The 16,508-nt window shown below is 35.2% G+C and overlaps 1 protein-coding gene and 1 pseudogene across 1 annotated transcript; both read left to right on the top strand.

Moving 5' to 3' along the window:
* The first annotated feature begins 6,788 nt into the window (after positions 1-6,788).
* Positions 6,789-7,400, top strand: LOC109009926. The gene has a single exon (XM_018990596.1). It carries the CDS (start codon positions 6,789-6,791, stop codon positions 7,398-7,400), a length of 612 nt encoding a protein of 203 aa, XP_018846141.1.
* Positions 7,401-9,247: 1,847 nt separating this feature from the next.
* LOC109009925 lies at positions 9,248-10,151 on the top strand (annotated as a pseudogene).
* The last annotated feature ends 6,357 nt before the right edge of the window (positions 10,152-16,508 follow it).

Below are 16,508 nucleotides of genomic sequence, written 5' to 3'. Positions count from 1 at the left end.
TTTTTGTTTTGATAAGTAAGACTCTTGACACCAAATGGTAAAGAATTAGGGTAAGTTAGGGGGTCAATCTTTCTTTCACCAGAAGAACGGGCCAACATGCTATCAGACATAAATTGATACTCGATATTTTGTTGTCAAAGAATCACATTAATTTTAATCCAACCGTGACACGTTTAGATATTTCCTTTTTTATTTTATTTTATTTCAGAGATATTTATGTCCTGTTAAGAGGCTGATATTGTCCGTAATGAAGCCAAGCTTCTCGAGTCTCGACCACAATTGAAAGTCGTTAGTGTCATCCCTTAAAAGCACACAGCCACAGAACGTTGTTCATCATATAATTGCTGTCTGTAAAGTGGCACGTACTCGAGTTGTGGAATCCTTAATCATCCCCCACAAACATCAAATCGGTATGTCTACTGTCGTGCTCGTACGTATATATTATACCCACGTCCAACACCACCCAAATCAAGCAAGACAAAAGTATCAAAACACCCTTCCACCATCGGAAATTTAAGGGCAAACCCACATCACCCCACCCCTTCAAACTACAGTAAGATGTCTCTGAGGACAGAGCGTCACGGCCACGCCCAAACCCAACACCAACTGGACATAAATGATCCGCGTTTTTGACACTATTATCAAAATATCAGTCCTAACCTCTTCTCTAGTCTTCCGTTTTGACCCCTTGTTTTCTTCAACTTCAAAAGCTATATAAACCAAAAACCTTCACTCCCCCCAGCGCTCATCGATCACTCCCATCAGCCATAGCCCATAATCCTTGCACCCTCTCTCTCTCTCTCTCTCTTCTCTCTCTCTCTCTCTCTCTCTCTCTCCCCGTGAATACCAAAGATGGGAAACTATGCTTCTTGCTACTTTCCTAGTTTATCAAACTCTGAAAAAGCCAAACTCTTTGATGCTCATGGTAACCTCCAGCAAGTCAAGCTCCCTGTTAAGGCCGCGGAGCTCATGCTGGAACACCCCGGCCACGCCATTGCTCTGGTGGAGGAGCTACGTCGAACTCGGCGCATATCGGCAATCCGGGCCGACGACGGGCTACTGGGGGGAATGGTTTACTTTCTGGTACCCTCAGGTAGGGTTCACTGTAGGATTTCCGAGTTAGAGATGGCAATCATAGAGTTAGCTTGTAAGAAGAAAGCGAGAAAATTGAAGCCAAATGGTTCCAAGGTTTCGCCGGCTATGACGATGGAGCCGAGGGAGGTGGCAGGAGGAGGTGAGGGTGAGGTTTTAGGATCAGGGGAGGCTTCTGTCCTTCCTGGTCACCATCTGGGGAACCATAGGCGGTGGAGTCCTGCTTTGGAGCCCATTTACGAGGCTTTTTGAGAATTCAAACTGTCTCTCTTGGTTGTTATTGATTTCCCTTAATCATATACTGGATGGAAAAATCAGAATATGTAAGATATTAAATTTTGAAGTATTTTCTTCAACTATTATTGTTGAGTTGAAGACAATCGATGCTCAGAAGGATGCGATGCTTCCAAGTTATTGAACAAATTAAACAAACAGAATTATGAGCTGATCAATATATATATATATATATATATATAAATACACACACGGTAGATTAACAGAGTTATTGCATATCGTCGAGGATATCCACGGCCACCACTTACATAGAGACTTCAGCCTTGAGTTATTTGACAGTGAAATAGCCTTGTTTTGACCCCAATAAGAAATTATGAGAAAGAAGCTTGATTTTTCTAGGTTTGAAAATTGAAAATTGAAAAATGCCAAAGTAGTTGTTAACTTGAGCAAGAGTTCCCTAACGCTTGCTTGCAATTATTTTATATTTTTTTGGAGCAAAAATAGGTCATTCTTTAATAAAATCACTAAAGATTAATGCTAGATACAATATTTAAATGTGCAAGTCTCAAATACTTTATTCGAAAAAATGTGAAGTCCATGTTAGGAATTGAGGAAGGATGACAGGGAAGGGAGAAATCTGAAGTTGATTTCATTCACTAAAATGAATAGTTGATTACAAAGAAGTATAAAAAATATATATACATCCCTTTGAAATAAAGTTGCAGTAGTAGAGCACTAAAGAATAGCCAATCCTATACAATTTGAGAGATCGTGGGTTATGTGCATAGAAAAAGTATAAAAGACAAAATCCTAACTTCTTTTTTTTTTTTTTTTTTTAAGGAAATAGACATTATTTTATTCTATGAAAAAAGTAAGTTACAGTTGTGACTCAAGATACAAGTCAAACTATACATCTGTTGGAAGCTTCCCTGCACACAAATTTTTTTACGACGGATATTGTCTTAACTTCTACAAACTCTCAACTGAGAGTATCATTCTCCGTAAAAAACAGAGATAATCATCCCCCATTATCAAAGTTTACAAAGAAAAATGATTAACTTACGACTAGCTTACAACTCTTAAATATAATTAACTTGTAAAAGAGTTATATATATATGAAAAATTTTTCTCATCGGTCATTATTCATTATCACACACCCCATAGTACGTTATGAAAAACACCCTTATACCCTTTGAAAAACACTCATACCCTAAGAAAAAGCTATAAGTGCAAGGTGTGAGAGTAAATAGTGGCTGATGTATAATAAATCTATATATATATATATATTGTTAATGCCGTATTTCGCAACCCGAGCACTTCTGCGATATTAAGCTTACTTCACCTGAAAATAAGGAGAAATGGCTCCGGCAGTGTTCGGGGTCACTCTGATGCCAAAATCAATGGACGATTCTCTAGAAAATACTCTGATAAATAACTAGGACAATCAAAAGTTAAGAGAGAGATCCCATAGAAGGGATGCTCGTTATTTATACCTATTACGGGTCCTACGCAGATGGAGATCGTGGCGTGTTTGGTGTCAGGCCTGCTGTTACTCATTTCCTGCTGCCACAATATGTCAGCCCACGGCTGGAGGAGATCGTGGTTTGTCAGCCACGCTAAGCATGTCTCGCTGTTGAGAGGTCGTGGTGTGTCAGGTGTCAGCCGAGCAAGGTTTGTCCTACCGCTTCCTACTAGAGTTGGATGTCAAGTCATGGGCGAGCCGTCCTTTGTACATGGGGTGTGCTTGCGCCGTTGCGTGTCGAGTTTCCTGACACTTGCATTTGAGTGCAGCATCCCTTGAGTCTGACGGATTTATGACCAAGCTCATTCAGCCGTCCGCGTGCAACTGGGCATCGAGCCCGGCATCCTACGGTAGGTCTCGGTAGGCTGCCAACCCTCGATACGATCCCATTGGCACATCCGAGCTTGGCGCTGAAAGGTCTTCTCGGATAAGTTTACAACCACAAGCTCGTCACGTGATTCTCCGGCCTAGGCTCTTAACTGATGGAAGGGTTTTGCCCTTGAGCCTGGAGTTCTTGGACTTGCCCCTTCTCGGGCCTGGGCCCTTCTAGGGTGGGCCCCTCCCTCTCACACACACACATATATAGATGTATCATTACATTCACATAAATATACTTCATTTAAAATAAAATTGTAAAAAGGATTTTATATCTATCATTACTGATCGATAGACTTACGACTAATGTTTAATCATAAATCGACTAATATTTAATCATTATTTACGGTATATATGCATAACAATAATTACCAGTTGTAAAAGAATTTTAAGGTTTTTTCATCGACGGTGTTTCACTTAATATTAGTTAATACTGCATATGAAAATTTGATGATAAAATTTACTTAATTTGAAACTGATAGCTTCGGTTATAAAACTCCATTGTGAAATAACATTAAGAAATCTCAAACCTTAGCTCAAGTGGTAAAGGTCTTAGTCTTAGTGGTATATTATCTTTAACTCTAAGGTTTGAATCCTATTAAGTCCAAACAATTTTTAAGAATCATCAGGCTAAGAGAATTACTTTCTATTGAATTACCCGAAGTACATTTACGAGAACAAACACCTTGTGCCAATAAAAAAAAGAAATCTGAATCCTTTTGTAAATCATCCTAATTATGGCACAATATATATATATATATATATATATATATATATATATAAACAATCCACTTGCTAATTATTTAAAGAGCAATGATATTTGTAATCGTGGAGTGCACAACCACCACACAATCACTTTGTAAAAAATAAGTAAATACGAGATTCACATAAAAAAATTAATTTTTTAATAATAGATTTCACCTTTTTCAGAATGATTACATGACATTTACGCACTCTACGACTATACGTATCATTAATCTTATCTAAATCTTCTGCCAAATCGAAGGATTAATGGACACTTTTAGATTATTTGATTAATATATTATTTTCTTTTATTTTCTCTAATTAGTTTTTAGATTAGAATTTAAAGAACGCTTCTCAATAGAAAACATGCATAGAATTCCCTTAAATATGGACTCAAAAATTAATTACATGTACATGGGAAATTAATTAATTTATAGGTGGGCATGGGACAGCTGAACAACTATTTCATTATCATGTATGAATATTTAAGGATGCTCAGTTAATTAATTTAATGTACAGTTACCCTTACAAAAACATTAATCATACCAAGGAATAATGGACTACTATACAGTTGTACAGGCTAGAACTACAAACGAGTACTCCACATTATATATAGGGCCCCAAGATCATTCAAAGCTATATATATATATATATATATACTAGCGGTGGCTAACGTGCAAAGCACGTTTGCCATGTCTGTCTAATTAAAAAAAAAATAATAATAATTTTTAATATTAAAATAATCTAATGTATATGAGTAAAATTATTATTTATTCATATTCATCATTTATTATGGAATTTAAATTATATTAAAAATTTAAAATAATTATATAGTTTTTTCTATTAAAAATATTCAGTAAAACTTCATCATTTATTTAATGATGAAAAATAATATTTTATAAATCAAAGTTGATTTTAAGTGTATGATATAATATTATTCTCTTAAAAATGTTCAGTAAAACTTTATCTTTTACTTAATGATGAAAAATTAATATTTTATAAATTAAAGTTAATTTTAAGTGTATGGTAGAATATTTATATTTTAGTTATTTGTTTTATGTTAGTTTAAATCAATATTTAAACTTCTATCGTTAGATTAAATCTGAAGATTAAAGATGAAGGGTTGTAATTTAAAACCTAAAAACTAACATTTTTCCCACGCACGTTTGCCTAATTTAGTTAATTAAGAATATTATCATATTTAAATTATGTTAAAACTCTAATTATTTATATAATTTTAATTTCTTAAAAATATTTAGTAAAATTTTATCATTTATTTAATGATGGAAGATTAATATTTAATAAAATAAATTTGATAGTTTATGTATAATATAATATTTATATATTAATTATTTAAATTTTAAATTAATTTAAATCAATGTTTAAATTTCTATTGTTAGATCAAATTTAAGAATTTAAAATGAAGAATTAAGATTAATTTCTTAAAAATATTTAATAAAATTTTATTGTTTATTTAATTTATTTCAATATTTTTAATTAAATTAATATTTATGTATATTTAAATCAGTATTTTTATCTTTTATTGTTAAATCATTTTGAAGATCCCAAAACGAAAGGACTGGATAAATCCCTATATATTTTTCTTTTCTCCCTCACTTTTCCCTCTCCTCTCTCTCTCCTCCCTCGGCTCACGCGTACGCGGTACGCTGCCCCTCCTCCCAGCCGAATCTTCCTCTGCCCAGCCCGACGCCGCCGTGCGTCGGTGAGCCTCACCGCCTCTTCCACCGGCATCACCACACTCCGGCGAGTCCCCCCACACCGGTCTCCCTCTCTCACGCTCTCTCTTCCTCTCTCTCGGCTGTGCACAGCCCGAATGGGTTTGATGCTGCTGCGCCGCCGTACGCCATCCTCCAGCGCCACCACCTCCACGGTAGCCTCCTCTCCCACCGGCTATCCCCCTCCAGCGAGCTCGGCCTCCATCTCCGTGCCGTTTGCTCCCACGAAATCTACCTCTCTCTTGCACGGGTTCTCCACACCCACGGCGGAGCTCCACCTCCTCTGGCCACCGCACCACCACCGGGACTTACTTTCGCCACCGACCACCTCTCGTAGCCGTCCTCACGCCCAGCCGAGCCACCATGGATGCTCACCTTCCCTCACGGACGCCCACTTCCCCTTAGGCCACCTCCACCACCGTAATTTATAGTGATTTTTTTTATTTTATGGTATTTTTGTTGTGATTTTATAGTGATTTTGTGGTGATTTTGTTAATTTGTGGTATTTTTGTGAAGATTTTATGATGATTTTGTGATTTTACCGTGTATTTTTGTGATGATTTTATGGTGGATTTGCTTCGGTTGCCTCTGTGGTTTTGTCATTTTTTGTGATGATTTTATGGTGGATTTGCTTCGGTTGCCTCTCGTGATTTGTGGTTTTGTGATTTTGCCGTTGATGTCACTGTTGATGTTACTGTTCATTACTGTTAATGTCACTATTCATTGGGCGATAGGCGCTTTTAAGTATAAGGAGATATAAATATATACACTAAATAAAGCAGAGTGAGTGCCAATGAGGAGCAGGTCAAAGTATCAATATCTTCGACCAGTCTCACCTCAAAGCCAACGAACCCATCTAAGTACGTAGTTTAAATCCAAGTCCACCATTAATATGGCCAACACAAACTGGAGCAGTTAAACCAAAACCTCCTACAGAATCCTAACCCCCCAACTTTATTTTTAATAAAAATGCAACATATATACACACGATGCTTTAATGATCTGATCATCTGCAACACCTTAATAATTAACGTACGAACACTGATCCCTTTGAGCCTCTCTCTTTCGCTCGCTCTCTCTTTTCCATGGGAAACTACGTCACATATCGACCATCAAATGCCACTGGCAAAGTTATTCTATCGGATGGCACCGTCCATGAATTTTATAAACCATTAACCGTGGCTGAGCTCATGTTAGAGCACTCGCAACATGTTGTGGTTGAGCTGCACTCGGCTGTGAATGAAAAAAGGCCAAGTCCATTGCCTGCTGACAAGATTTTAGAGACCAAAAGGATTTACATAATGCTTCCTGTTAAGCGAGGGAGGCGGCCTGCTGCATTGTCCAGTGAAGAAATTCGACGGATTCTTTTGACCGCAAATTCAGTACTTTGGCGTTCGAGGTCTGTTTTATCTTCGCCAAGGTTTCTCCCTTTGTTTGCTCGGATCTGTAATACAGGTTTAGGGGACGCACAAGGGGTTCATGTGATCCACAAGAAGGAAATTAGCGGCCTAGATCAGAGGACGGAGAAGATCAGTTTTCAGCCGGAGTTCTTGCCGGAGATTTTAGATGGGAGGCCGGAATATATGAGTAGGCAATTATCAGGCAAGGGGTGGAAGCCCGGGTTGAATACAATAAAGGAGAAGAAGGTTAAGAAGAAATTGCTTCATTGGGTGCTCAAAGATAAAAAATATTTATAATTGTGAATTGTATAATTATTGTGTAATTATTTAAAAATAAATAAATAAAATATAGGATTTACATGAAATAAATTAATTTTTTTAATAATAAATTTTACTTGTTTTTAAAATAATTATGCAATATTTATATATTTCATAATTATACAATTATACGTAAAATGTCTCGTGTTTTAAAGATCAAATTTATGGAGTTTGATGAATACGTTCGTACGTTGTCGTGCGTGGGAATGCATGTTAAATGAGTTGGTAGTCAAAGCTGCTAAATTAATTGACAAAAATTATTTAGTGCTATTAATATATATTTTCTGATCTATTAAATAAGTTGCATTAATGTATTCCCATCCACGCACACATATATAGTAATAATTTCAGTCATATATGCATTATATATATGCACTTATGCGATCCCATTTAGTTTTGACTGTGATGAAAGGCTTGTACGTACAGTAAAGGTCAGGGAAATCCCAGAGGAGGACCATCTAGCTACGAGATTGCCATCTACTCAATTAATTGTTATGGACAGGATAGAGAGCTTTCTATCTATTCATCATTCTATATAACATATTTATTTTTTGTTTTATTCTTCTTAAATTAATTAAATTATTCTACTCATCATCTATACATCACACATTTAATAAGAAAAAAATAAAAAAAATAAAAAAATCATATGGTATGTGGTCTAGAGATCATAATGGGTAGAACTTTTCTAGAATATTGATTAATTAGTTTTTCATTGTTTGTGATTTAAGGATTAATGAACAAGAACAACTTTTAATAATTAATATTTATCATCTTTCAAATTGTCTTTTTAATTCCCTTGAACAAAATCTAGAATTATCTTCATATTCACGTTTGTGCGTCCATCTTTCTTCAATTCTAAGCAAAACTTTTTAGGGTTGAAAATTGACCAAATGTTTGTTTGTATAAAACCGGTTTTGCAAGTGGCCGCTCCAGTTAACAAACAAATATTATTGAACTAAAGTTAGCAAACTCTAAAATTCATAATCATATCCACAGAGAGAGAGAGTGTGTGTGTGTGTCGGGGCGAAGTGGGTTTCACCAGTGGACAATCAGACGAACACCATAGAGAGAGAGGACAAATGAAGAAGGAATGGGAGGCTTGGGTTAGGGCTTCAATCTTAACCTAAAACGAGACCATTTGGTGTATTAAACCAGACAGCGTCGTTTTTATTTTTATTATTATTTTGAATATAGATATAAAATGACGCCATTTTATATAAGAATAAAATTTAAAAGAATATATAATATACCGGTCAGTTCATCAGTTTGAACTTTGCCGAACCGAATGGCGTTTCGGCAAAGTTCACCAATTGGTTCTTCACCAATTTTGGAATCCGGTGGCTGGTTTCGATCGGCAACGATCGACTCTAGTGGCTCCTGTTCAGCTAATGTTGCGATTTTACTTCTCAAAATATATTGGTTTAGAAATATTGAAATAATCTCGATAAAATAAAAAATAAAAAACTTGAGAATAATTATTGACATGTAATATAAAATGGTTTTGAAGCATAACCTAAATATTTCTTTCATTCTTCGATTGATTTAATACTTCAACAACAAATTTGATATTATTAACATCATTTTAGCTAAATTTACAATTTGTAATTTAAGATGGTTTTTTCCTCCCATTAGCTGCAGTGTTTTATTTCCTTCAATTTTGTATTCTGTAAATATTTATTTTATTTCTTACATGTCTTATTATTATTACAATTCTGCTATAGGTACTCGTCATCGGGTACCTTTTGGAGAATCGGCTGATGTGGCTGATGTTATTTAAAAAAAAAAAAATCAATTTCAGAAGCTTGCACATCCCAGCCACTGCCAAAATGGGTCTCAGAAATCAAATCGATCCTAGAGGCTGCTTAATGATTTTGTCAAGAAGCATGGACTCTACAAGAGGATAAAGGATTCTAAAACCGCTCCTTGACCGGGAATTCAAAGTGTCGCAGTGACAACGGACTTGCCATTTCTGTTCAAGAACATGCCGTCCAAAGCTTGGTTTAATGGGATTAGGAGGGCGGAAAAGGACCTCGGCGAGATTCCGTTAGTTCAGAATCTATCTAATCTGTTGAGACTTGCAGTTTTATACAAGTATGGAGGTGTTTACATGGTCACCGATTTCATTGTGCTGAAACCTTTGACTGGGTTGAAGAACTCAATTGGAGCACAGAGCATGGATATGGAGTCCAAGCAATGGAGCAGGTTAAACAACGCATTCTTGGCATTTGACATGAAGCATCCACTTCTGTTCAAATTTATGTAGGAATTTGCATACACAGGAATAAATGGCACATAATGGTCCCTATTTGGTTTTCAGGGTGGTTGAGAGAGTAAGGAGGAAACCTGGTTACAACTTCACAATCTTGCCATCAATGGCCTTCTATCCGGTGGATTGGCTTAGAATCAGTGGGCTTTTCCACGCATCGAAAAACTAGGCCAATTCCAAATGGGTAAAAGTCAAGCTGCTTCAGCTAGGTGGGGGAGACTTATGGGGTTCACCTATGGAACAAGCAAATAAACATATTAGTATTTTTGACAGAATCATTGAACGAAATGCCCCGTTTAAATTTTACATGTGATGGACGTGTACGCAAGGGGTTCCCAACCCCGGGTGCAAGTAGAGTTTTTGTTTTTGTTAATATGTTAATATAATCCTATTTAACAAATGTGAATATACAGTTATTGTCTTCTCTTCTTCTAATATTTTTTTTCTAACAGATCACGATCTAGTGCTTCTGTTGTTGTTTCACTTCTCGTCATTTCGCTTCTTGTTAATTTTCTTTGCCTCCACTGTTTTTTTTTTTTTTTTTGTTCTCTACTTTCTTGTACGTTATCTTCTTTTTTATATGAAAAATTCTTATTCTATTTGTTTGGTAACAACGTTATTATATGTTTTGATCGTAATTAATCTTATATTAGCTCATTTAATATATTCTGTAGGGATTTCTTTCAATTTAAATGTTTGTTCTTTATTGTTTGGATATATAAAATGCATGTAATATTGTTTATGTATTATATTTCTATATATATATATCTATATATATATATATATATCTCGATGTATAGTTATATATTTGATACAATATTCTTAATAATTTGTTAGATTATTCTCTCAAATTGATGTTGAATTTGTAACTGTCCAAAAGTTTATGGCAACTGGCTGTAAGACATAATTAGATCAAGAAATACACTTAAATATCATTAACACCTCTTTTCTTAATTTTTATCTAACTTTCTTTATAAATAAATTTCAAAGAATATGGAAATAATCCAGTAAAAAAATTTGATATGCTGCTCAATCAGAGAAGTAAAAAGAGGAGATTCGCCGTAAAAGGAGAGAGAGATATGCTGAGTGTAGTTTATCTTCTGATTCATAGAGCAATGAAATTCTCTGTATAAGAGAAATTAGGTCTTCTTCGAATATCAATTTCTCTGAAAATAACGTCCAGAATGATGCATGTGATCTAACAAGGATAATACCTATTACTTACAACAATATCGTCGAAACATCAATACTTCATAAAGAGATTTAGATCTTGACAATATAACTGCATCTACTTCAGCGATGACCACATTTGGAGATGGGTTGTCTGATAGTTTCAAATGTGGCTGATAGTTTCAAATGTGGCTGCTTAGTTGTATTATCTCAAAGACTTGAGTGATATAGTTTTTTTGAAAAAAATATATATATATATATGAACCAAACTAATTTTGAGGCATTTATTGAAAAGGGATCCCCCAAATGCATATCATATGTATTATGTTGTTGGAAGCACAAAATAGCTTATGGTAGGTTAAGTAAGTTTTGATTTTTTTCCTTTGTCATTGTTCATTAGAACCAAACAGACTGATGGTGTACTATCTATTTTGTAACTGGTTGGCATTTCATTGATTTTTGCTAGTTGTTGTACATTTCCAAATATACCCATTGTTTCTTTTTCCTCTTTCCCTCAGATACAATGGTCTGGTTCGTGCTTGCAAGAATCAAGCTTGTGTTTATTATTATTATTTTTTTGTTCTTGTTCTTTGTGTTCAAAACACTGACTCAAACTTTCTTTACTTGTTTTTTGTTTTGTGACCTGGTTTGATTGTGATTAGTTCATGTGGTTGAGAATTTTGGTATTCTAATGATTCTTTGAATTTCTCTTGTTGATGTCATTCTTTTGAATATATATAGGCATGCAATTCCTGTTTGTCTTATTTCTAATGCTCGACTTCTCTCAAGTTGGTTCGTTGTGCCAATTGGTTGGCCTTTTTAGTGTCTGCTGTGATTAATTCTTTTTTCTTTTGCTATTTTTTTGCTCCCCATTTGCTTCCTCACTACAAGAAATACGGGCTTTTCCTACGGATATTTTTGTGGTAAAAAGCAAACATTTTGTGGGAAAAGCTCTATTCTCACAAAATTTTGTCGTAGGAAGCTTGTGGGATAAAACTCGCCGGAAAAAGTGTTGTATCCACGAAATTTGTGTTCCAACCTGAAAGATTGGCGTATGCGGGAAAGTCATTGATAGTCCAAAGTAACGCTACGTGCAATGAAAACATTTGTCTTTTGTGTGCATCATATGTACGAATTCCCTCATGCCATAATTCCTTCAACTCATCGATCAGTGGACTCATGAACACGTCAATATTATTTTCCTATGCCTTAGGTCCAGGGATTAACAACGACATCATTAAATATGGATCTTTCATGTATAACCAAGGGGGCAAGTTGTAAGGGACAAGTAGCTTTGGCCAAATGGTGTAGGGTTTGCTCATGTTATTAAATGGGTTAAACCCATCACTCACTGACCAAGTCTGACATTATGTGGATCTGCGACAAACCAACCATGTTTGTGGTCAAAGTTTTTCCATACCCTAGAATCTTCCGGATGCCTCATGCAGCTTGGATCGTCAACACGATCTTCTACATGTCATGTCATGGCTTGGGCAGTCTTTTTTTTACATAAACAACATTTGCAACCGTGGCTTCAAAGGAAAATATCGGAGGACATTTTGGGCGATCCTTTGTGGGTATGTTGTACTTGATACCCACCTCGATGCATTACATATAGGGAACTCATCTTTCTCAGCATTATCCTTCCAAAACAAGGCACAATCATTTGGGCATACATGTATCTACGTGTAAGTAAAGCCCAACCCATGTTGTAAGCGGCGAGCCTCATTAATATGCAACAACTTGACTATGAATGATAGCTTTGAGAACTTATCACATGTTGGATAAAGTGGACGTTTTGCGTCGTCAAGCAACTCTTCGAAGTTAAGGTTGATTAGAGCACAAAGGTGTGACCTTGGTGACCAGCGTCTGCATGAGCAGGGTGTACCAGAATTTTCCATAAAGGACCCTACACGGATGTCATCTAGCATCTTGTCGACATCATCAATGTAGTCATTATAGTTATTGGCACCATCACCTTCTTCGTCCGAAAATGTCGCGTCTAGCAAAGTTTCCTCCTCACCATGGAAAATCCATTTCGTATAAGTTATATCTATTCCTACGATGAACAAATGATCCTTAACCACAGTAGGAGGATGGAAACTTCTATTTCGGCATCTCTTACATGGACACCTAATGTAGTCTCTACTAGGTGCATGCACCTTTGCTATATCTATTAATTGTTTAACGCCTTCAGCGTATTTATTGTCTTGCAATATATCTTCAATATGCATCCAAGTCTTATCTATCTAGTAATTGTTCAAGTTAATAAGGGTTAAATTAATGGTTTTTCACAAAATTAAGTGAAAAACTGTTTCAGAATAGAGAAGACAAATAACTATCTCTTGATGATATGCCCAACTCAGTAGTTCTAGCTTTTGGCGAAGTTAGCTGATGGTTCATGAATTATGATGTAAACATGGAGTATTTGAGATGGCCTTACACATTTGTCTTTTGCAAGTGTTTTCCTTAAGTGATAACTATTGTGGGTACAATTTAATAGAAGTTTGTGTACCAAAATAACAACATATAACACAAAGAAACAAGGTTAAACTACAAATTTTATATACAATGATGAGGACATGGTGGATGACAAATCTGAAGGGAAACAACAAATTCAACAGTTGTCTTGTTCAGATATGAAATGGGGCAGCTCCATCCGTCCTATGGTATTGATTTGGAATACTAAAATTTTAAGATGGAAAATCCAATTGAGAAAGGGCTGCAGTAGAACAAGAAATATAATGATATTGATGGAAAATTGACATAATAATTTGGTTAAGATAGCTATTTCGTTGGGTAATATCTCCAGATTTCAAAATTGCTGGGTGTACGAAGTATTTACTATCTAGCCCACATGAAAAAAAGTATGACTTTCAATAGAGTGAAAGAACAATCTACACAAGCATTAGAAACTGAACAACCATATGTCATTATAATACGTTTGGAGCATAATTTTCAAAAAGATAATTATTTATTAAGTATTTCGTAGCTACAAAGTACTGCACCACTATATATATATATATATATACACACATATACACTAGTAAGGGCAACGTGCACTGTACGTATGCCCAGTTGTCTACAATTAAATGCTGCAAGATGCATAATAGGCAGCAAAACATGACCAACTTCAGATAGGATCATCGTATAAAGTAGATCATCATATTATCACAAGTAGCATATGAATAAGGATTTTTTACTAAATCATTTCTCTTTTTATCTCATATTATAAATCATAATATCAATGATTATATCCAATAGTATTTTTACGAGTTTCGTATAGAATAACATATAATGAGAATCTTGAATCTTGTTAGGCAGGAAACTCAAGAATTGAATGCACTTAAATGAGATGTAGCATCCATAAGCAAATTAAGACTATTTCTTTTACTAAAAATAAAATATTATTTGGTTAAACTTATCAAAATCTCTTGTTTCTAGAAAAAATAACACTTGGTGAACATTTTTCACTATGAAGGCCACCCATTTTTGTCAATACATACCTTTTTTTTTTAAGTACAAATAATTACTTTTGGTTCTCAGTATTTCAAAAGTTTAAAGAATAGATATAATTTCTAAATTCCAAGAACGACATGACAAGATATTACCAAGATTTTCTTTTTTTTTTCCCTTTTTACTGGAGAGCAGGGCAAATAAATTTACCTTTAACCTAACTTAATGATTTTCTATCTCATCCAAATAAACCTGTATGATTAAAAATAAAATTGAATCAAAGCAATAATTCAAGAAGAAGGAAATGAAGGAAAACATATTTTCGTCTAAAAGGCAAGTACGTACCCCTAGAACTAATCAATTAAATCCATGCTGCACCATGGCTAAATTTGACAGCAACATGCCAAAGATGGCATGGTTAGCCTACTGAGTCTAAAATTTAGAAATCACTTTATATAATTGGTAGAGTGGTGTACGCAGTCCAAATACAAACTTGACCCACGAGAAGCAAATTAGCTAATGAAAAGGAATGCTCCCAGTGAATTCCAACCAGAAGAAACTATTAAGTTATCAACTAATGCCTTGTGCTTTTGATAACTATCAGGCCCACAAATAATAAGGTTGAAGATTTTGAATTTCAATCCAAGGCTCCCACAAATTTTTGGAGTTGAATTTAAGGCTCCCTCTATTTCTTCAGTAACTAAGAACTTAATTATGTATCTATCTTTTTGCATAAATGGCAAAATTTCTATAAAGTTTACTGACCCAATCAAACACATGTTAAACAACTGATTGTCTCAAACACTTGAGGGGATGCAAATGGGTGAATTCATTCAAATTATTTACCTTTGAACAAATTATTGCAATTTTGTTCAAAGGTACGAATTCCCTCATGCCATAATTCCTTCAACTTATTGCAATTTTTTTGCTTTCTTTTGATAGGGAGGTTTTTAATTTTTTAATGGCTCTGATTCTTATGTTTTTTATAGGTCCTTTTGAAGACAATATTTGATGCATGCTAAACTGATGTCACGTAGATGTTTTGAACCAAACCGTGAAAAATAAAATAAAATAATTCACCCAGACTTTGGGATGAAATCTATACAATTCTAACAACAGATTAAACTGTCATTGGTGTTAGCCATGGTTAGATTAAAAATCACCCAAGCTTTCTCATTGCAAGTAGCAGTTGAGCACTATGTCTTTTGGCACTATGACTTTTGCAAAATTGTCATGGGTGTTAGCCATGGTTAGTAGATATTTTTAAAGAATTTCCCCTTAACTAATCTATCAAATTGTCATGTATACAGATTCAAAAATTACACATATTGCACATTACACAGCAGAATCAACACAAATTTTACAGATTCATATTACACAAATTCACAAATTACATAATTATATCATTACAAATTACACATAGAGAAGAGGAAGGGAGAAGAGAGAGAGGCTCACCGTGTCGACCAGGTGTGTATACTAGACTGCGGCAGGTGGAGGTGGTTGGGGAAGGGCGGCAAACTGGGTGAGGTCGCGATGGGGGGCGAACTGGTGCTAGGTGACTGGGTGAGATCTCGCAGTAGGGGGGGAAAGGCTCGTAGTCGCAAGGTGAGAGAGGTGAGGTAGCAGCTTGCAATCGCCGAGAGAGAGATGAGAGGGAGAGAGAGATGACAGAGACGAGACGAGAGACAAGAGCGACGCGGGTATTAATTTTATCAACTTTTTGCGGCAACTCTTAATCACTGCAACATAAATTAATATTGCCGCGAAAACCCATAATAGAATAATTAATTCATGTAAGGTTATTTGCGGAGCAAAAAGTCAATAACTTCGTCACAATAAGATCATTACCCATGAACACACAAAATTTCTAACCAAACTATTTGTGGCGATAAAAATTCGCCACAATAAATTTTTTTTGGCTGTAAAAACATCTTTTCCCCCACAAAGTTTTACTTTCTGACAATATTTCATGAGAAAATGCTTGTTTTATTTTCCACACATGGCTTTCGTGTAATTCGGTAATTATTTTCCATGACCGTGTGTCTTGGAAAAAGAATTCATGGCAAAAGGCCATAATTCTTGTAGTGCCCGGTATGTTTTAGTTTTCTTTTGTGTGAGAAAATTTTGATTATTTCATTTTTTATGTTGGTATTGTTGATTGTGATCATTGTGTTTTTGCTGTTCTGTCACTCTTT

Source organism: Juglans regia, chromosome 11, assembly GCF_001411555.2.
Source record: "Juglans regia cultivar Chandler chromosome 11, Walnut 2.0, whole genome shotgun sequence".
Taxonomy (NCBI): Eukaryota; Viridiplantae; Streptophyta; class Magnoliopsida; order Fagales; family Juglandaceae; genus Juglans; species Juglans regia.
The sequence above is the reverse complement of the archived record's forward strand: the minus strand, read 5'-3'. Positions and strand labels throughout refer to the sequence as shown.